Consider the following 21858-nt stretch of genomic DNA (forward strand, 5'->3'; position numbering starts at 1 on the left):
TGTGTTTATTATTTTATATTCATCCTGGATAAACTTATAAACGTCTTTGTTCTAAGACCTTGCTAGTAGGGACTGTTTTATTCCTTTCATTTGTGTTTAGAGCCCTAGCATCTAGAATAGTATCAAGCACATAGTAGGTACTATAAATATTTGTTGATCTGTAAAATGATGGTAGGGAGAGGAAACTAGATAATATCTAGTGTAAATTCCCATTCCTCTGTGAGTAAGAGGAGCAAAAACTTGCTTTCTAGCTTTAGAGACAGAGGCAGCCTGGGAAATAGGCTGATTCATCAGCAAGAGGCAGCAACTAAGAGCTGAACTCCAGCTCTAGGGCCTCTGTGGTAGATTTTTGGCCTCCAGGAAAGGATGTAAAATTAACTAGGTAAACAGCAACTTCATTCCTAATCCAGCTGGCCCCCTCCTCCCTGTCAGCACTAAACCCCGTCACTGCCTTCCCATCCAGAGGCACTATTAGCAATACCTGAGTGATCCAACTCCATCGCTGGAGCCTGGCCGGGAGGGGGGAGCTCTCCTGGCAAGATGGGGTGGACACAAACTTCCAGCGACTTGTTCAGGAGAGGCAACCCAGAAGGGACCACTAGGTTCAGTAAGTGTCGCAGAAATCGGAGGCCGTGATGGCAGAAAGGTCCAGCTGGAAGAGATAATGGGCTCTGTGGCAGGCCTGGGAAGTTCTTCAGTCTTTACTTTTAGCCAATTAAAATTAATTCCTTCAGCCTCCCAGCCTGGAAATCCCAAGTTCCCAGACATGTCAAGTTGTGGTTCAATTCAGAGACAGAGGCAATTCCTCAAGAAACCCAGGCCTGACACAATCAAATAAGCCTTGTCAAAGTCCAGCTAATCAAACTCTCCCCCCTCCCCCCAACTTAATCACATCAGCTTCTGAAGCTCAAACGAGACAGGATCCCATCAGGGGATTGGAGGCTCAGTCGATGCTGCCTCTTATTCAAATGAGCTCCCCCGGATTTGGGGAAAGCCAAGCGAGTTAATTAACCCAGCTGGTTGTAAGGCTGCTACAAGGAAGTTCACAACCCCTTTCTGAGCCTGGGTCATAGATGCCCGAGGCCATTTCTACCCACATCCCACCTCCATCAAAACTCTGGGTTGTATTTGGGGAGAGAAGAGTGAAAGCTGAAGTGCAAAAACAAAACAAAACCAGGGCGGAGAATAAAGAAGGACAAAGCTGAAAAATGAAGTTGGAAGGGGTGGGGCAAGAGAAGAGATAGGAATCAAGGGAGTGAAAGGAAATGGTGGGGAGCAGATGAGAACTCCTCCCCCACTGAACTGAATTTTTGAAGAAGCTGCCCAGAAGCAGTGTAACTTCTCTGCCCCCCAACATACTTTCTGCCGCGGTGCCCTTTGGCAATAAAATGCAACCCAAAGTGGGGCAAAAATGCTTCCAAGGGGGCTATTTTAAAGTGTAGTGAATGGAGTGCTGGGCTCGGGGGTCAGGAAGACCTCAGTTCAGATGCCATCCCAGACGTTTACTGGCTGTGTGACCCTGGGTAAGTCATTTAACCTGTTTGCCTCAGTTTCCTCATATGTAAAATGGGGGTAATAATAATAGCATCTGCGTCCCAGACTTGTTCCAAGGATTGACTGAGATAATATCTGCAGTGCTATCTAAATGTCAGCTATGATTAAAAAAAAATAAAATTGAAGGGGGCAGCTAGGTGGTGTAGTAGATAAAGCACCAGCCCTGGATTCAGGAGGACCCGAGTTCAAATACAGACTCAGATACTTGACATTTACTAGCCGTGTGGCCCTGGGCAAGTCACTTAATCCTCATTGCCCTGAAAAAAAATTGTATTATGTTTTTTATATCACCTATGTATGTATCTCCTCCAATCCCTGTCAGGGAGTCAAGTCTTATAGCAAAGAATTTAAAAGTTCAGCAAAACTAACCAGCACATTAAAAGTGTCCGGCTTTATCTGCAGTGTTCCACACCCCTAGGTCTCCCCTACCCCCATTTTCCAAATAAAGAATAAAGGGGGTTTTCCTATATCTTCTTCCGCCAAGCTTGGACATTCTCGTTTCTGTTCTTTTGTTGTTAATAGGAATGACTTTTTTTTAGAAGACAGCATCTGTTAGGAATGCCCTATACTCCAAAATACCCTGATTTAGAAACCAAAAAAAAAAAAAATCTAGAAGCAAGCTCAGCTGGCCCAATTCAGAGAAATATCATTAGATTGATTATCACTGTATAAACAGGCTTTCAAAGAAGTCTTAAGGGACAGAAATGGGGAGAGAAACATATGTGATTCTAGAGATTTCAGGAGAGAGACATAGGAATAGAGGACACAGTCCAGGGCATGGAGACAAAAGGACTTTGGACTCTGCTGGCACGGAGGGGAAGCCAGATCTTCAACTTGTCCTTAATTTCCAGCTTACCTCCCTAGACACTTTGGAGGGAGATTTTTCCAGTTGGGTGAGACTAGGGATTCTCTCTTGGTAAGAAATGAAATTTTATCTCACTTCCAGCTAAAGAGCCCATTCATGTGAGTGTGTTTTCTCGGGCGTATTCTCTGAGCGGTATTACATCTCCTATTTCTGTTTGTTACTTTGCTTGGATAAATGAGTTTAGTGAACTCGATTTTTGTATCACTAGTATTTATCAAGGAGGAACTAAACTGGCAAATGTAAGCTAAGGACTCCTCTCCCACTTGAGAGCTACCAAAGAAGTATCTTTCCTTTTATACCTCTAACCACCTCTTGGGGCAGCTGGGTGGTGCAGTGGCCCTAAAGTTGGGAGGACCTGAGTTCAAATGTCACCTCAGACACTTATTAGCTGTGTGACCCTGGGCTAGTCAGTTAACCCCAGTTGCCTTAAACATCTGGGGCCATCTCCAATCATCCTGATGTATATTTTGCCACTGGACCCAGATGGCTCTGCAGGAGAGAGTGAGGTTGGTGACCTTGCATAGCCCTCCTTTACTTAAATCTAATTGATTAATTAATTAAATCTAAAGACTTGCAGTGGCAAGTCATGTTGCCCCAATGTCATGGTCTTCTTCTAGAATGAAGGACAAACAACAACAGTAACTATCTCTAGCCCAGAGATATTTGAAGAGGGAGTACAGATCTAACTCTAGTCCCATGATCCCTGGGCTAGCATCTCCTTCTGCTCCCCAACTCCACCTAGCTTGCTGATGCTGATGATATAATCATAGCCCTTGGCTCTCCTCTCTGCAGAGGTGGGTCAGATTCCAGGGAAATCTTTCCATAACACCCACAATCTGAGCCTATACAATTAAATAATCCATGGGAATTGATATCTTACATGTGTTGGGGGGGTTGTCTGAGATGACATTAGAAAATCATCCCATAACCCATCAGGGGTACCCCTAGAACTGTAAGGAGGAAATGTAATTTGACTTCTTCTGAGAGACCTGATTCATCATCCTAAATGGGAGTTTAAATGAGGATCCTCAATTAGATCATAAAATTGGGAAGTGAGAGTCTGTAGCTCCCAGTTTCATTCAACCCAGAAGCCTTCATTTTTTTAAATCATAGAAATATTTTATTATTTTCTACTTACATGTAGAGATCATTTTCAACATTTGTTTGCATAAGATTCTGAGTTCCAATTTTTTCTCCCTCCCACCCCCTTCCCCAAGACAACAAGCAATCCGATATAGGTTATATATGTACAATCACATTAAACATATTTCTGCATTAGTCATGTTGTGAAAGAAGAATCAGAACACAAGGTAAAATCTCCAAAAAAGAAAAAACAAACAAAAAAGAGAAACAGTATGGTTCATTCTGCTTCTAGGTTCTATAATTATTTTTTTTTCTGGATGTGGAGAGCATTTTCCATCATGAGTTCTTTTGGAATTATCTTGGATCATTGTATCGCTGAGAAGAGTTAAGTCTATCATAGTTAATCCTCACACAGTCTTGCTGATACTGTGTACAATGTTCTCCTGGTTCTTCTCATTTCACTCAGCTTCAGTTCATGTAAATCTTTCCAGTTTTTTTCTGAAATCCACCTGCAAAATAATATTCCATTACATTCATATACCACAACTTGTTTAGCCATTCCCCAATTGATGGGTATCCCCTCAATATCCAATTCTTTACCACCCCAAAAAGAGCAGCTATAAATATTTTTGTACATGTGAGTCCTTTTCCCTTTTTTATGATCTTTTTTGGGATAAAGACCTAATAGTGGTATTGCTGAGTCAAAGGGTATGCACAGTTTTATAGCCCTTTGGGCATAGTTCCAAACTGCTCTCCATAATGGTTGGATCAGTTCACAGCTCCACCAACAATGCGTTAGTGTCCCAAGTTTTCCACGGCTTCTCCAAAATGTATTATTTTCCTTTTTTGTCATATTAGTCATTCTGATAGGTGTGAGGTGGTACCTCAGAGTTGTTACAATATGCATTTCTCTAATCAGTAGTGATTTAGAGCATTTTTTCATATAGCAATAGATAGCTTTGATTTCTTCATCTGAAAACTGCCTGTTCACATCCTTTGACTATTTCTCAATTAGGAAATTACTTGAATTCTTATAAATTTTATTTAGTTCCTGATATATTTTAGAAATGAGGCCTTTATCGTAAATACTGGCTGTAAAACTTGTTTTACAGCTTTCTACTTTCCTTCTAATTTGGGCTGCGTTGCTTCTGTTTGTACAAAACCTTTTTAATTTAATGTAATCAAAATCATCCATTTTTCATTTCATAATATTCTCTATCTCTTGTTTGGTCAAGCCTTCATTTTTAAAAGGAAGAAAATGAGGCCCAGAAGGAAGTAACTTCATATAATCTAGAGCTAGAAGGGAACCTTAGAGGTCATCTAGTCCAACATCTTAATTTTACAGAGGGAGAGACTGAGGCACAAGGAGGTGAAATGACTTGTCCGAGGTTACCTGCAGAGATGAGAAAAAGACCCAGGTCTTTGGATTCTGAATTCCAGTACCTCATGCCACTTCTCTAACTTGATATTACAGTTTCCTCATTGCTTGCTCCTCATACTTGTATGCCTATGGTGGTGTAAAAGCAACGTGACCCATGGCCCAGACCAGCACCTGTACATCTTTCCTTCTACCTACTCCACACACTACACAAAGATGGTGCCATGAACATGGAAGAAAGAAACTAAGGCAACACATTGGTTCCAATACATGATACCTTCCTCAAAACTCATTCCTCATCTATCTGTAACCAACTTCCCTTTCCACTGAACTCCTCTTTATGCTAAATAATTGGTGGGCTTCGTCTCCACTCAGACTTGTATATCATGTCCCTTCCTATTCTCTAGTACCCATGACCACCCCAGAACAATGTCAGTACTGTAAAGCAGACCCACAGCTGCAGAAGGAACTTTTCCTCCATCCTGCCAATGGTAGAACTTTGGTCTCTCTCTCTCTGCTGTCTGGGCCCACAGCACCCCAGTCTGACCCCAGCCAGTGTTCCCTCTGGCTTCTGCTTCATTCTAAGTCAATAAAGTTTTTATTAAGCACCTATAATGCACTAAGCAAGGTGTTAGGCACGAGAGATACAAAGACAATGTGGGACAATGGAAAGAGTGCTGAATATAGGATCAGAGAACCTGGGTTTAAATCCTAGGTATACTATTTACTACCTAGATGACAATTCACTCACTTGTAAAGTAAAAGAACCAGATTAAATAACCTCTGAGGAGGTCCTTACTAGCTCTAGATATATGAAGTCACTTCCCCTCCCTGAGCCTCAGTTTCCTCCTCTGTAAAAATGAGGGAGTTGGACTAGATGGCTTCTGCAGTTCCTGTGATCTTATGATAAAAATGAAACAGTCCCTGCCTTCAGGGAGCTTACACAGACCCAATGCCATATAAGCCAATTTTCCTCACTTAGTCCCTCATCAGCCAGTGTCTGATCTCCTAACCTCCAACCCTTCATCTAATAAATGTATGTTGTTGATAACAAGGGAGATCAGATGCAAACCCATGGCTTCTACTAGGCCATGACTAGACATGACATAGACCCAGACTGCACGGCCTATGATAGTGGGTCAATGGGGCCTAGTTTCCCCTTCCTGTAAGAGAAACAGCCTTACTATAGAATCCAAATGCTGATATATTTGTGTAAGCTCACAGCTCAATGGGGCTGCCTGAACCAGGAGAGGTGAAATGGGTTCAATGCATGCCAGGTCAGTACATGCTCATCAGCACCAACTAGACATAAATCATACAGGCTACCCCAAAAAATACCTGAAGCTCTGGGGATTCAGGTTGAGCTGAACAAACTATCAGCTCCCTTGCCCTCCTTGTCATCTGGCTTCTTAATTCCCCTATGGATTTCTTCTGCTCTGAATTCTCAATCCAGATCTGATTTCTCTGTTTACCTCATCTTTGAGATTTGGGGGCTCCAGAGACTCATGACACCAATCTCATGTAGATCTCAGTTTCCACCTGCTTTGTCTTCTACACAGATCCCAGATTCTCTACCACCCCCCCAGAGGTTTTCTAATCTGTAAGACATTTGAGCCCTGCCACTTCTAGCATGTGATATCACATTGAGAGAGACAGAGACAGTCAGAGACAGAGACAAAGACAGAAAGCCAGAGAGAGACAGACACAGAAAAAGACAGAAAGAAAAATAGACACTGAAACCCAAAGACAGGGAGACAGAGCAAGTATTTATTATTCATTGACTATATGTCAATAGGCACTGTCATAGGTGCTAGGGATACAGACACAAGCAAGACAGTTACAACCTTCAAAGAGCTTACATTCTAATTCGTATATAAAGGGGGCCTGGAAAGGGGAGAGGAGGAGTGGTTTGGAGTTGGTGGTCAGGAAGGGAAATTGAGTACTGGTTCCACCAGACAAGGAAAGATTCAAATTCATCTACAGAGCCCAGGATGGTTCCAAGGGGCATAATCCAAGGCTCCTATGTTGGGGAGGATGCGTGAGTGATGGCTGAAGTGGAGGAGGCATTGCTTGTAGCTGGTAGCTGGGAAGTTCATGCTTTAAAAATCAAATCGCATTTAAAATTCTCTGGAGGAGGCTTCCTATTTTATAGGCCCCATGAAGTGAATCCTTTTACCAATTGTCAGCTAATAATAACAGTTCACTGTTATAATAAGAGTACTTTAAAGATGATGAAGCAATTTACAAACCTTATTTTATTGGAGCCTCATAACAGTCCTTCGAGAGAGGCTCTCTAAGCATTATTTTACAAATGAGGAAACTGAGACTCAGAAAGTTTAGATGATGTACCCAGGGCCATACAACTAGAAAGTGTCAGAGGCCAGCGTGAGAACCAGATCCTCCTAACTCCCATCCTTCTTCAGTAGGAATCATCACCACTTCCTTCATTCACAGGTTCAGCTAAATGGTCAGTTTGGAGGACAGGGGGGAATTGTTCATGAAGGGGCATTTCCATAAGCGTAGGTGCTCCATCTGCCCTGGGGTCAGACACTGGAGCCCTTCCAAGTGTGCTCTTTATACCAAATAAGGCTTCCCCTTCAGTTCCGCACATCATTCCTCTCCATGGAGGCCCTTAGGCTGGCTCACTCTTACCCTTTTTTCCAGGGTCAACTGCAGACCTCCACTGACAGGAGAACTACTCCAAGACTACCACATGCCTCCAAAATTCTCCTCGCCCAAATGATATTCCATGGAGACTGCAATTCCCACATTAGAATCACTCTTTGGCCATTGTCTCTAGAAGGCCCCTGTTCAAATCAGATACCTTATTGGGAGGCAGAAAGTCATAGAACTGATGTGGTGTTGTGTCAAGAGTAATGGATTTAGAGTCAGAAGGTGGCATCATTGCTCTGCTACTCACTATGTACACAACATATAGCAAGTCATTGAGTCCTCTGGGAACCATTTTCTTCCTCTATAAAATGTTATGAGTTCCAGTGCTGGCATTTTATTTTTACAGATTAGGACTCAGAAAAGGGAAATGAGCTATCAAGGTCACACTGGGATTCTGTGACAAAAATCGGGCTCAAACACAGGTCTCCTGATTCCCACTCCTGACTCCACATACTTTCCTTCCCACCTGGCTACATGAGCTATTTCTTGAATGTGGAATGATTGCTCAAAGTTATCTAGGATATAAACACAACAGAACCCTAAAAAGCTGGGACCTAGAACCCCAAAATGGGATTGGGAGAGCGAAGGAGGGAGTATGTGGGGCTGAGGGCAGGGGTAGGCCTGGAGGTGGCATCACAACCAGTGACAAATCAGTATGCCTCTCCCCCCTCCCCTCTTCCCCGAATTCCTGTTACTGTCAAGGGTACCATTAACCACCTCATCAATAAGGTTTGTAATGTCCGTCCAGGTCATCTTAGACTGATCCCTCTATTACCAAGTCTTGTCATTTCTACCATCATCATACTTTTCCTATATGTCTCCTAGTCACACAATTGCTACTCTAGTGCAGGCCCTCATCACCTCAAACCTGAACTATTGGAATAAATTTCCATTTGATCTCCCTGCCTCAAGTCTTTCCCCACTCCAGTGCCACTTGGCTACCAGAAGGCTCTTCCTAAACTATAGGTCTTACCATCTCCCCACATACACATACACACGTACATACCCTCACTCAATAAACTTCAATGACTCCCTATTACTCCAGGATCAGTCAGGAAGTCAGTCAACTCAGATTCATTAAGCACCTACTATGTTCCAGGCCCTGTGTTAACCCTCAGGATACAAAAAAAAGGCAAAAGACACCCCTGCTCTCAAGGAGCCCACAGTCAAATGGGAAGACAACATGCAAACAAATAAGATATAGAAATGATAAATTGGAGATAATCAGTATAGGGAAGGACACTAGCATCAAGGGGCATCGGGAAAGGTTTCTTGTAGATGGGGTTTTAAGAAGGACTCAAAGGAAGTCAGGAAATCCTGGAGGTAGAAATGAAGAGGAAATAACTCTAGGCATGAAGTACAGTGAATGAAAATGCCCAGTGTCTAGAGACAGGGTGTCTTGTGCAAGGAAAAGAAAGAGGGCCAGAGGCATTGGAGCAAAGAGGATGGAGGATGCAGATTTTATACTTGATCTTAGAGGTGACAGGGAAGCTGCTGAAAAATATAAACTCTAAAATCTAGATTCACTGGCACAAAAAAAACCCTCCATCTCCCATCTCCATGCATTTGTACTAAAAGCGCCCTTTACCTGGAATGCTTTCTCTCCTCAACTTTACCTCCTGGCTTCCTTCAAGACTCAACTCCAATCCCACTTTCTCCCAGATGCCTTTTCCCATCTCCTCCCATCCCACTGCTGCTAGTGGCCTCCCTCTGAGACTGCCTTCCATTTACTCTGTATAGGTCTTGCAGGTACCTAGTTATTTTTATTTATTTGGGGGGGGCAGGGCAACAGGGGTTAAGTGACTTGCCCAGGGTCACACAGCTAGTAAGTGTCAAGTGTCTGAGGCTGGATTTGAACTCAGGTCCTCCTGAATCCAGGGCTGGTGCTCTATCCACTGCGCCACCTAGCTGCCCTGCTACCTAGTTATTTATGTTTTCCTCATTAGAATGTGACCTGCTTGAGGGAAGGGACTATTTTTATCTATCTTTATATCCCCATTGCTTAGTTCAGTGCTTAGCACATAGTAGGCACTACTTGACTGTCTTGGGCAAGTCACTTCAGTTTCCTCTTCTGCAAAATGAGGAGGTTGAAACAGATAGCCTCTGGGTCTGTCCCTTCCCCTCCTAGCTCTGTTATGCCGCTGTAAAACCACTAATCAGTTTCCTACATTTCCAGCTTGCTCTTCTTTGGGTCAGCTCATTGTCTCCCTGTAGTGTCTGTTCAAGATGTATGTACTGATGGACCAGCTGGACGGGCTGCCCATCCAACTGCATGTCACAGCCTGGGTCATAAGCATTTTTCCTTTACTTGGCTTTTATCATGGGGGTGTTGAAAGGCCAATCTCAAAGATCTATATGGCCCTTCAAAAGCTCAGGCCCCTCAAAAGATCAGGCATTCAAGGGCATTACGTCATCCATCAATGGGACCATATGGATCACTTTACCATCTATTCAGAATCATTTCTCCACTTCAGCTCTGCTCTGGATGTACTCTATGGCCATAATATGAGCCCCACACAAAAGGGAAGTAGGAAACCCCAAGAGCAAAGCTTGCATACTTCCCAGCAGCTCACAATCCAGGTCCCAAGTAGACCAAAGACCAACCCAGCCTGAAGTCACCCCTCTAATCAAAGGTCCCTCTAAGTTTCTCCCTCTGTCCTTTAATGGCAAGCTCTAATTGAGCTGGAATCTTTCCCATTCCTTTTAGCCTTCCCAGTTAATCAATCTTTCCACCACTCTGGAGATTAAATAATTATTTGAACCCAACTTTATTAAATAATACAAATTCAGCTCATTGGTAATGAAAATAATCATAAGTCACTGGAGGAAGATGAGAGATCTGACCTTTTAATTAAAGATCAGCGGTCGCTAGCAACAGTGAGCAAGAATCACAAAAGCAACATGACCTTTGAATATCTCCATGACAAATGTAAATGGAGAAAGTTGGCAGCATTCTATGTATTTTTTGATCTCTCAGCATATAGTCTAGAGGGTAACTAAGTCACCAGGAGTCTGGGTAGGACAATGGAATTGTTCTACAATGAATGGTGATGGCAGGGAAGAAAACCTACCCCATAAGCCACTGAATTCTTTCTGAAACAGCCACCCCTGGATATAAGGGAACCGCTTGGATTTTCCTAGCATTGAAGTTACTGAGGGATCATTTGGCATTGAATGGCTGGCCTGTGCTCCGTTGCTCATTGCATAGAAACCAAATCGAAAGTCACAGCATGAAATGTTACCCAAAGCACCACCAATGGCACACTCACAGGATCACAGATCCAGAGCTGGAAGGGATACTAGAGGCCATCTATTCCAGCCCTTTCATTTTACAAAGGAGGAAACTGAGGCCCAGAGAGAAGAAGAGAAATGGCCACGGTCACACAGAGCTCCAAGGTCACACATGGAATCCTAGAGCTAGAGCCAGAAGGGACCTCAGAGGCCATTTAGTCCAATGTCCTCATTTTATAGCTGAGGAAACCGAGGCCCAAGGAGAGAAAGGGACTTGTCCAAGGTCACATGTATTAAGTGTCAGAGCTGGGATTTGTAGTTAGGTCATCCGACTCCAGACCCAACACTCTTTCTGCTATATCACACCGCCTCTCACTAAATACAGACAATAAGCAGCCCCTCCTTTGTTTTCTGCAGTCACATTTGATGTCCCAGATTGGCTTTGGAATTGCCAGACCCAAGATCTAGAAGCTGTTTCAGCCCTCCTGGGCACACCACTTGAAGATGCCCCATATAACCAATGCCAGTGTTTTTTTATGGGTGAGGAGTAGCACGTACTTGTCAATTTCACAACACATTTTTGGGGGTGAGGTAATTGGGGTTCAGTGACTCACCCAGGGTCACACAGCTAAGTAAGTGTCAAGGGTCTGAATCCGGATTTGAACTCAGGTCCTCCTGACTCCAGTGCTGGGGCTTTATCCACTGCACCACCTAGCTGCCCCCATTGGGCACATTTTTGCCCCATCTCTCATTTCGGCTTGTCAATGATGTGATATACACATCGAAGCCAAGTCTGTGGAAGAAAATAATGATTAATAATGGATTTCTAGGAAAGATCCAAACATCAGTCTAGTTTCTCTCTCCCCTTGACCCCAGAAAGTTTAGTTCAGGGCCTGGAATGAGCCCAAGGGAACACAAGGAATGCAGATTGATTCTTTTGTTTAGCCAGGGGAAGAAGCACACCTAGACATTGGAATTTGCCCTTTTTGAATACTCTTAATTAATTTTTTTTGGCAGGGCCATGAGGGTTAAGTGACTTGCCCAGGGTCACACAGTTAGTAAGTGTCAAGAGTCTGAGGCCAGATTTGAACTCAGGTCCTCCTGAATCCAGGGCCGTTGCTTTATCCACTGTGCCACCTAGCTGCCCCCCTTTTTGTATACTCTTTAGACCATCCTCAAGTCATATCAACCAATGGAACTAAATGATGCTATAACCAATAAGTTTAGATCCATGTATGGTGACCCCCACCCTCTACCAAAAGAGCATAAAAAGCCTTGACCACAAGAGGTGCTCGCTCTCTCTCTCGCTCTCTCTCTCTCTCTCTCTCTCTCTCTCTCTTTCTATCTCTCTCTCTCTCTCTCTCTCTCTCTCTTGCTCGCTCGCTCGCTCTCTCTTTCTCTGCTGGTCTTCTTGGCTCCAAATGCTGTATCTTAGGGGTATGTAATTATTTAGGCCAATAGGGCTGAGGCTAGTTGGGAAGCTAGGGAGACACGTGGTCAATACATTACTAACATGTAATGTTAATTAATAATAAATACTTACTGCCCCAAAGGGTGCAATAGCCATGAATATAGAAGTAACAATAAATTTAGAAAGTACAGTTTAGCACAACAATCTGAAAAGTGCATCTGAAGTAATAGCAATCCGTCATTTATCAAGGCTTACTAGCTATCAGGTAGTGTATGATACTAAGTACAAAAGACAAAAACAGTTCTTAGGGGGATGTTCTAAGGGGAGGAGACAATATGCAAATACCTAGATCCATGTAAGACATATACAAAAAGAGAAAGGCCCAGCAACCTGTAGTTAAATATCTCTGCCCTTTCTGAGAAAAACAACGCTGGGCATTAGTCAGCCCTACCCTTTAAGCTAAAAAGCTCAAAAGACAGAGGGAGATAAGATGTGCCTCTCAGCCACCAGAAAGAGAAACACAATCTCTGGGTCAGAGATGGGGGGGCCAAAATAGCAATATTGGGGGGCATCTGGGTGGTGCAGTGGATAGAGCACCGGCCCTGGATTCAGGAAGACCTGAGTTCAAATCTGGCCTCAGACACTTGACACTTACTAGCTGTGTGACCCTGGGCAAGTCACTTAACCCCAATTGCCTCACCAAAAAAAAAAAAAAAGAAGAAGAATAGCAATGTCGGGGTTTTATTGCTTGGGTGAGTCTTTGAGTCAGAAACAAGCTAGCTACAGTGAGAAGCAGTAAAAAGCTTCAGGCAGCCAGGACACAGCAGGGAGAAGCACCAACTATATTCTATACCTTCATGCCTTGACGAGGTGTCCAGGCCCAGGCCCAGAACTCATTTATCTAGGGACCATACCTACTGGAAAATGTCACTTAGGAAATAGCTTGTATTATCTACATTCCTGGGCCCGTCTGCAGCACTCAGGAAGCTTTGGGGGAGTGGGTAGGCAGGAGGGGAGTGACTAATCAACTGAACTCTATATCTTTCCTGGAACTCTTAGGTTCAAAGAGTACCTAGATGCTCCATGGGGGCAGCCCGGGTCTTGGAGAAACTGAGAGCAAGAGCAGATGGCAAAATCATTCATCAAAGAGAAGGTAAGCTACATCCGAGCTGGGCTAACACACAAATGAGCCCATCAGGTCTGGGGCCATGCAAAATATGACCATAGCAAATTTTGCATCATACTCTATCCCTCAAGAGGTCCTTTGACTCATCTACGCTTTCCCACCCATTCTGCAGAAGTGCAATACTGAGAACAATCCATCTCCTAGGTCAGCTTTAGTGCAAAGGACAGATTTGGGGGGAGGGACACCCCGGCAGGAAGAAATACAATCTGGGGCATGTGATGTTATACTTTCAGCTCTTCTACCAGAATATTCCAGCTACCAGAATATTAATAACAGCTGTCATAGTTAAGCTAATTATGAATTCCAGAATTTCCCTTTGTTCACCACATTTCCTTTCCTGGCTCATAAACCTCACAGATCCATAGCTGGAAAGGACCACAGAGGTCATCTAATCCAAAGCTTCTTGAAATGTGGGTTGCAACCCCATGTGGGATTGAGTAACTGAATGTGGGGGTTGCGAAAAATTTGGCCACAATTAAAGGTTATGTATACCTATTCTATATATCCACATACCCAGGGGTTGTGTAAAAATTTCTCAGGCAAAAAGGCATCACAAGTGGAAAAAGTTTAAGAAGCTCTAATGTAGTCCAATGTCCTCATATTACAGAAGAGGAAACTGAGGCCCAGGAAGCAAAGTGACTTGGCCAAGAACATAGAGGTCGTAAGGACTAGAACCTAGATTTGAACCCCTATCCTATGACCCCACTGCAGTGACATGCTAATTACTAGGCATGGGCAAGTTGCTTCACCATCCTAGGCCTCAGTTTCTCCATCTGTAAACTATGAACAATGTGCCTTGCACTCAGAAGCAACCTAATAAAGCATTGCTCTTGGAGTCCAAAAGACATGGCTTCAAATTCTGACTCTGACACTTGCTAGCTATATGATCTTGCACATGTCACCTACCATCTATGGCCCTCAGACAACCTTCTAGGACTTAGCTACTGGGTCACAGATGGGGTTTTGATCTGCCCATGAAAACAAAATCAGAGAATCTCCCATACCCCTCATACTGCTCCTTCATGGCATTGTGGGAAGGACCTAATGAAGTCACATTAGATTCTTCCAGATGCAGCAAAGCTTTGGAACGAGGGCCAATAGGATACAACGTCATGTGTGTCCCCATGTTTGGAGGCAAAGGATCAGGGTTCAAACTCCAGCTCAGTCACATGATGCCCATGTGACGTTGGATGTTATCCATTACTACTGAAGGCCTCGGTTGCTTCCTTTGTACAAGATGCCCATGAGGTCCCTGGTAGCTTTAAAGCTCCTCTTCTATGACCCTTTGGCATGCATTCAGATGGCATATTTGCAGAGGATTGCTGCTCACCATAGTTCAGAAAAAAGGGGATTCAGTTGGAGACCTTTTCGCCCAAGCCAGAACTTTTTTTTTCCCATCAGCAAGCCAGTGGGTTTATTGATTACCGTAGAAGGGCACGAGAGAATCGTCACGTGGATAAACTATCACTGACTCCACCAGGACATTGGGAAAAGGAAAGCACAGGATGCTTGCTCCCTCTCAGAAAATACTCCATTAATCCAATGTGATCTCATTGACTTAGTATCCAAACTCTAGAGCTGGAAGGGACCTCTGAGGCCCTTCATTTTACAGAGGAGGAAACTGAGTCCCGAGAAGAGGAAGGGACTTGCCTAAGGTCACACAGGTAGTATTTGACAGAGGCAGGATTTGAACTCAGGACATCTAATTCCAGAGCTAATGCTCTTCCAGGACAGGACACTGAAAGGTGAGAATTACAATGGCCTCACCTTGAGCATTGTAAAATTGTAAAGTATATTGTGAGCATTTCTGCCAATTTCCCTGCAGTTACTATGCTGGACACTAGGGGACATATCAAATATCATGCTGTCCGGGCCACATGACAGTGAGTCCAGAGCCAAGACCAGACCCAGAACCTAACTCTGGCACCCAGGCCACCCTGCCTGCTAGCCAAAGGAAGGACCAATCAGACTAAAGAGAGTTGGGAGGGAGAGGCGAACCCTCTACCTCTGAGTGTGTTGCCTCCTCCAAATGGAGAATACACAAAGCTCTGCCACTCGCTGCCTGTGTGATCTTTGGCAAGGTACTCCCTTAGATTCCTCAACTGTAAAATGTTGGGATTAGACTCAGTGACCTCCAAGGTCCCTGCCAGCTCTAAGACTAGGATCCTGACTTGGCTTCAAATCTAGTTTCTGTCATTTATGAGCTGAGTGACCTTGGACAGTGACTTAACCTCTCTGGGCCTCAGTTTCCTCTTCTGTCAAATGAGGGAGTTGGGCTATATGAGCAGCTCTGATAGTATGAGTGAGGGATTCAGGCTCTCTCTCTGGCCCTCACGTCTCATCTTCCCCCTCCCCTTTCCTGTCTTCCTCTCCTCTGCAAGATTCAGTTAGACTCACCTTGCTTAGTCCAGTGGTGCAATATTTGGTCTTTAGAGCCCCCTCCCTCTCGGCCCCCCCCCAGCTTCCCAAACAATGCAACCCCAACAGGCTGTTTTTGAGCTACTTTGCAAGCTTTTATTGTAGAAGGCTGGCTTGGGAGGGGTGAAGTAGAGAGAACAATGCCTGTCCTCCCCACCCCGAACAGCTTTGACCTTGCTCAACAGACTTGATCTAGCTCACCCTGCAGTCCCAGAAAGCCTTCCCTGACACTTTCCCACATTTGTTTCCCTTTCACAGCCTCCCCCAGGCCCCCCTCGAGTCTCAAACCGGAGATAATCTGCAGATCAATGAGGGCCCATGTCAAACTCTTACTAAGCCGTGTTTTCCCAGCTGGGGGTAAATTCTGCTGGCCTGTATGTAAAACTTCCTAATTAGAAATGTCAAGTCTCTGTTTAAATAGCAAGGAGCTGGGACTGAGGGAGAAGCAAGGTGGGGGGGGGGAGGCTGAGAGGGAAATTAACTCTTCCCTCTCTTCATTTCCTGACTTCCAGCACCCAAAGCAGAGCCCCTTGGGGTAAAGGATCATGGAGATGTGTGCCAGACCATGGAAACTATTAGCATCATAGCTGACATTTCCATAGTACTTGAAGATTTGCAAAATCTATTCTATACATCATCTCTAGGTAGCACAGGGGTTAGAGTGCAAGGAAGACCTGAAATGACACCTGGTCACAGACACTAGTTGTGTAACTCTGGGAAAGTCACTTCACCTGTTTGCCTCAGTTTCCTCATCTGTAAAATGGGTTTAATAAGAGCATCTACTGGGGCAGCTAGGTGGTGCAGTGGATGGAGCAGCGGCCCTAGATTCAGGAGGACCCGAGTTCAAATCCGGTCTCAGACACTTAACACTTACTAGCTGTGTGACCCTGGGCAAGTCACTTAACCCCAATTGCCTCACACAAAAAAAGAGCATCTACCTCCCAGGGCTGTTGTAAGGGTCAAATGAGATAATATTTGTAAAGTACTTAGCACCACTGTGCTAAGAAGTAAACTCTATGTAAATATTAACATAGCAAACACAATAAATGCTACATAAATGTTAACTATTAACTACTATTATTTCATTTGATCCACATGAAAACCATGGGAGATAAGGTCCTATGATTATCCCTATTCACAGATGAGAGTTTAAGTGACTTACCCAGGGGCACACAGCTAGTAAGTGTCTGAGGAAAGACTGGAACTCAGGTCTTCCTGATTCTGGGCCCAGCATTTCTATTCACAACGTCTTTTCCACTCTCCTCTTTTAAGGATGGAAGAAATCACCACGCAGAAAAGAATCATAGGATCACAGATTTAGAAGTAGAAGGCATCCTAGAGGCCAAGTAGTCAAAGTTCCTTATTTTACAGAGGGGGAAACTGAGGCCCAGAGAAGTGCAGTGATGGTTACAATGGCAGACCTGAGATTCCAATTGAGGGATCTTGATTCTCAAACCAGTGTTCCTTCCAATGTCCTGTGTCCTTGTTTATTTGTAAAAGTATGCAAAGGAGAAGATATTGAAGTAAGCAGGAGAGGGTCAAGGCCAGTCATATAGGTGGACCAAACAGACCCATGGGATATGATTAGAGTGAATCCAAAGAAGACTGAGCATTGGTGGGAAGAACACCAGATCTGGAGCCTGGTTACCCAGGTCAGGATCCCAGCTCTGATACTTGACTGTATAATCATGGACAAGTCCTTTCCCTTCTATGGGTCTCTGCTTCCTGATCTGTGAAATAAAGGAGGTGGACCAGATGACCTCTAAGGCCCCATTTCAGCTCTACATCCTATGATCTGGGGGGAGGGGCAGGACTGAGAGGTTCTTCTGCCCCAAAATAGCTCCCTTAAAAACTGCACCTTATGGGGCAGTTAGGTGGTGCAGTGGATAGAGCACCGGCCCTCGAGTCAGGAGTACCTGAGTTCAAATCCGGCCTCAGACATTTAACACTTACTAGCTGTGTGACCCTGGGCAAGTCACTTAACCCCAATTGCCTCACTAAAAAAATTTAAAAATTAAAAAAAAACTGCACCTTGAATTAAGACTATAAGAATTTAGAGCTGAAAGGGAGGAATCCTCAATCTATTCATTTTCCAGAGGAGGAAACTAAGGACTTCAAAGCTGTATTCCCAAAGCCATATAGATAATGAGTATTGGATTTGAATCTAGGTCTTATGACCTCAAAACTACTTTGCACAGACTACCAAAAAGTCAAATTGTTACCTGAGAGCATTCCACATGAATAAATAATGATTCCCATTTCCTAGAAGAGCCATCTTCCACCCAACTCTCACAGTGACACTTCTAAAGCCCACGTCTGACATGTCACTCCTCTGCTCAAGAAGCTCCATATAACAGCTTCCAGTTCTTATCTTTATATTAAAAGTGACGTCACGGGGCAGCTAGGTGGTGCAGTGGATAGAGCACTGGCCCTGGATTCAGAAGAACCTGAGTTCAAATCCGGCCTCAGACAATTGATACTTGCTAGCTGTGTGACCCTGGGCAAGTCACTTAACCCTCATTGCCCTACAAAAAAAAGGGAGCTCCCCCATGTAAAGAAGCAGGAGCTTCTTGTAGAGAGAAAGAAAAGACATCACTCTCTGAAGTCACTGTCTTGAGGCTGTTGCCAACCAGTCCAGAGAAAGAGGAGGCCAGGAAATGAAATATGAATTCCCAACCCCTATGAAGCCCCTGATTCTAGGTGGTGGCAGATCTCCTGGTTTTCGACTTCCCTGCTCTTTGAGAAAAAAAGTCTGCAAGTATTTCACAAGCTCAGAAAGCCTCAGGGTCTCTCCTCTCTGTGGCTCTTACCTCTCCAAGTGATTGCCAGGCAAAAAGGCAAAGTGTGATTTTTTTAAATGCCCCATCCTTTGATGACTCACCACTCGAGTTTCTGATGAAGTGAGGCCTTAAGAGAAATGTTACCCGTTGGCCAAGCTGGGATTGACAAGTAACTCTTGATAAGCCTAGCGAAGTTTTTCTCTCCCACTTCAGATTCTTCCAGAAGATCAAGGAGATCCTACCAGTTGAACTTGCCAGATTCTAATTCAGCAACAACATCTATCATAATGAGGTCTGTGCCCCTCAAACCAGGCCCAAGCAGCTGTCCTGATAAGCTCCTGGTTACAACAGATGATCCTAGGCATAATCAGTTGGGAGACCCCAAAAAGAGGTTTGTCTTACTGGGTCTCAACTGTGTCTCTCCCTGATCAACCTAATTTCATTATTCTGAAATAACCACAAGAAGGTGGAGACCCTTCCTAACCCCAACACCAGTATTATAAAATGAACTATGAATTGAGTGTCTAGGGACCCATTTTGAATCTTGGTTGCACCGCTAACTGGCTGTGTAACCTTGGGACACACATTTCCCCAGTCTAGACTTCATTTTCACCCCTTGTAATATGAGGGATCATAGATTTCAAGCTGGAAAGGACCTGAAACATAATCAAGCCCAGTGAGTCAGTTAGTCAGCAAGCATATATCAAGTGCTTCCTATGTAATCAGGCACTGTGCTAAGCTCCAGGGATTCAAAGAAGGGGGAAAAAATACTCCCTGTCCTCGAGGACCATACATTCTTTTTTAACCTCTTTACTCTTTATCTTTATCCCTGAAATGTTATAATTATGGGTTAAATTTATTCTTTCAATAAGCACTTATTAAATACCTATTATATCCAAAACCAAATCCTTGGCCGCAAGAAACTTAAATTCTACTATAAGAAAAAAAAATGTAGGATCATACATTCTAATGGTGGGGACAACATGTAAATAATTAGGTATGTATAAGATATATATCAAGCATATGGAAGGTAATTTAAGGGACGACACTAACATTTGGGGGATAGAAGGTGGTAGAGGGGAAAGGCCCATGGTGGAAGGTGGGACTTGAGCTGAGTTTGGAAGAAAGCCAGGGCAAAAGGCAGAGTTATGGCGGGGAAGAGCAGAGCAATCCAGGCCAGGGCAAAGGCCCAGAGATGAGAGATGGAGTGTTGTGCTTTGTGCCCAAGGAATGGCTAGCAGGCCACTGTAGCCAGATCACAGAAAGAAAAGAAGGAAGTAAAGTGTGAGAAGACTGGAAAGGTAAGAAGGGGCCAGTTTAGGAGGAGTTTGAAATGCCAGACAAAGGAATCTGTATTTGATCCTGGAGGTAATAGAGAACTAATAGGTAAAAGCTTAATAGGAATTTTACACATGAAGAACCTGAGGCCCAGAAAGAGTAAGTGACTTACCCAAGGTCAAATAAGATTATACACATAGAGCTAGAACAGGTATCATAATTATCCACCATCATCAATTATCATCATCATTCATCGTATCTAGCACTTATATAGCACTTCAAGGTTTGCAAAATGTTTTACAAATATTCTCACTCTCTCTCTCTCTCTCTCTCTCTCTCTCTCTCTCTCTCTCTCTCACTCTCACTCACTCACAGAGGTAATTGGGGTTAAGTGACTTGTCCAGGGTCACACAGCTAGTGTCAGGTGTCTGAAGCCATATTTGAACTCAGTTTCACCTGACTCCAGGCTGGTGATCTATTCACTGTGACCCTTCAAATTTATCTCCTTTGATGCTCATAACAATTCTGGGATATAGGTGCTCTTATTATCTCCATTTTACAGATGAGGAAACTGAGGCAGAAAGATGTTCATTGACATACGTATCCAGGGTCACACGGTTAAGATGCTGGATATGAAATTGTCTTTCTGATTCCCAGTCTGGTATTCTCTCCACTGTAGCTCCTAGCTGCCTGTTATGAGAGATCATTAAGGCCAACCTTCTCATTTGGCAGATGAGAGAATTGAAGCTCAGGGAAGCTGATTGACTTACCCAGTGTCACTCAACTAGGAAATACCAAGCCAGCCAGCTCTTCCAGATGTCCTGTCCAGCATACCGTCCAGTTCTCACCCCTACAAGTGCAGAGAGGGGAGGAGGTTGAATTAAAGAGTTCTAAGAGCCTTACAAGCCTGTGATCCACTTCCTCAGAATTACCACTCATCATTCTTGTGATTTTAGAGAATAATAGCTTCCATTTCAGTAGTAGTTTAAAATTTCCAAAGCCCTTGACCCAAAACAACACACGGAGGGAGGTTGGATGGATATTATCATTCTCACAGTTAGCCACGAACTCCAGAGCTACCTTTAAAGTCTAATGATAAGTTCAAAAATGTATGGGTAGAAGGACCTTAAGGGAAACCACAGGCTAGAAAAACCTTTCCCCTCTCTCCCCTGCCAGAAGTAATGGGTTAGTCCCTGGGTGGGACTAAGCAGACTGATCTACCCTAGACCAGCTGGAGTCCAGAGTTATCTTCTCATGGTAGCTCTAATTTCTCTAGGGCATAGAAGGGGTTCTGAAGCTGAGGTCTATGAACTTTGTTTTTTTAATAACATCATGATAACATATTTCTATATAACTCATGTTCTTGGAAATCCTATAGATTTTATTTTCTGCATTTAAAAACATGATTCTGAGAAAGAGGTCCATTCACAGCTTTCACCAAATAACCACAAGGGTCCTGGACACAAAAAGGGTTAAGAACCTCTGCTCTAGGATCTTAAGGATTACATAGGGTTTTTCTTGCAATGTTTCTAAGGAAGGGGCAGTGAGGTGGTACGGTGGATAGAGCACTGGCCCTGAAGTTGGGAGGACCTGAGTTCAAATGTCACTTCAGGGGCAGCTAGGTGGCACAGTGGATAAAGCACCAGCCCTGAATTAAGAAGGACCGGAGTTCAAATCTGACCTCGTACACTTGACACTTAGTAGCTGTGTGACCCTGGGCAAGTCACTTAACCCTCATTGCTCCACAAAACAAAACAAAACAAACAAACAATGAAATCTTACCTCAGACACTTTCTAGCTGTGTGACCCTGGGCAAGTCACTTAACCCCAATTGCCTCAAACATCCAGGGCCATCTCCAGTTGTTCTGACATATATCTTTCCACTGGACCCATATGGCTCTGGAGGAGAGGATGAGGTTGATTGCCTTGCACAGCCCTCCCTCACTTAAATCCAATTCACTGCAAGTCATGACATCACTTCCCCAACAATTTCTAAGGGAA

The 21858-nt window shown here is 43.9% G+C and overlaps 1 protein-coding gene across 1 annotated transcript in view; it reads right to left on the reverse strand.

Annotated features, from left to right (window-relative positions):
* Window positions 1-604: 604 nt before the first annotated feature.
* The window catches only part of LOC122733938 (elongin-A-like), a 60622-nt gene continuing 39368 nt past the window's right edge, over window positions 605-21858 (reverse strand). Inside the window, exon 4 of the mRNA XM_043974638.1 lies at window positions 605-652. Within this exon, the coding sequence (XP_043830573.1) occupies window positions 605-652 (48 nt within the window). The remainder of the gene's footprint in view (window positions 653-21858) is intronic.

Source organism: Dromiciops gliroides, chromosome X (assembly GCF_019393635.1).
Source record: "Dromiciops gliroides isolate mDroGli1 chromosome X, mDroGli1.pri, whole genome shotgun sequence".
NCBI classification, from domain to species: Eukaryota; Metazoa; Chordata; class Mammalia; order Microbiotheria; family Microbiotheriidae; genus Dromiciops; species Dromiciops gliroides.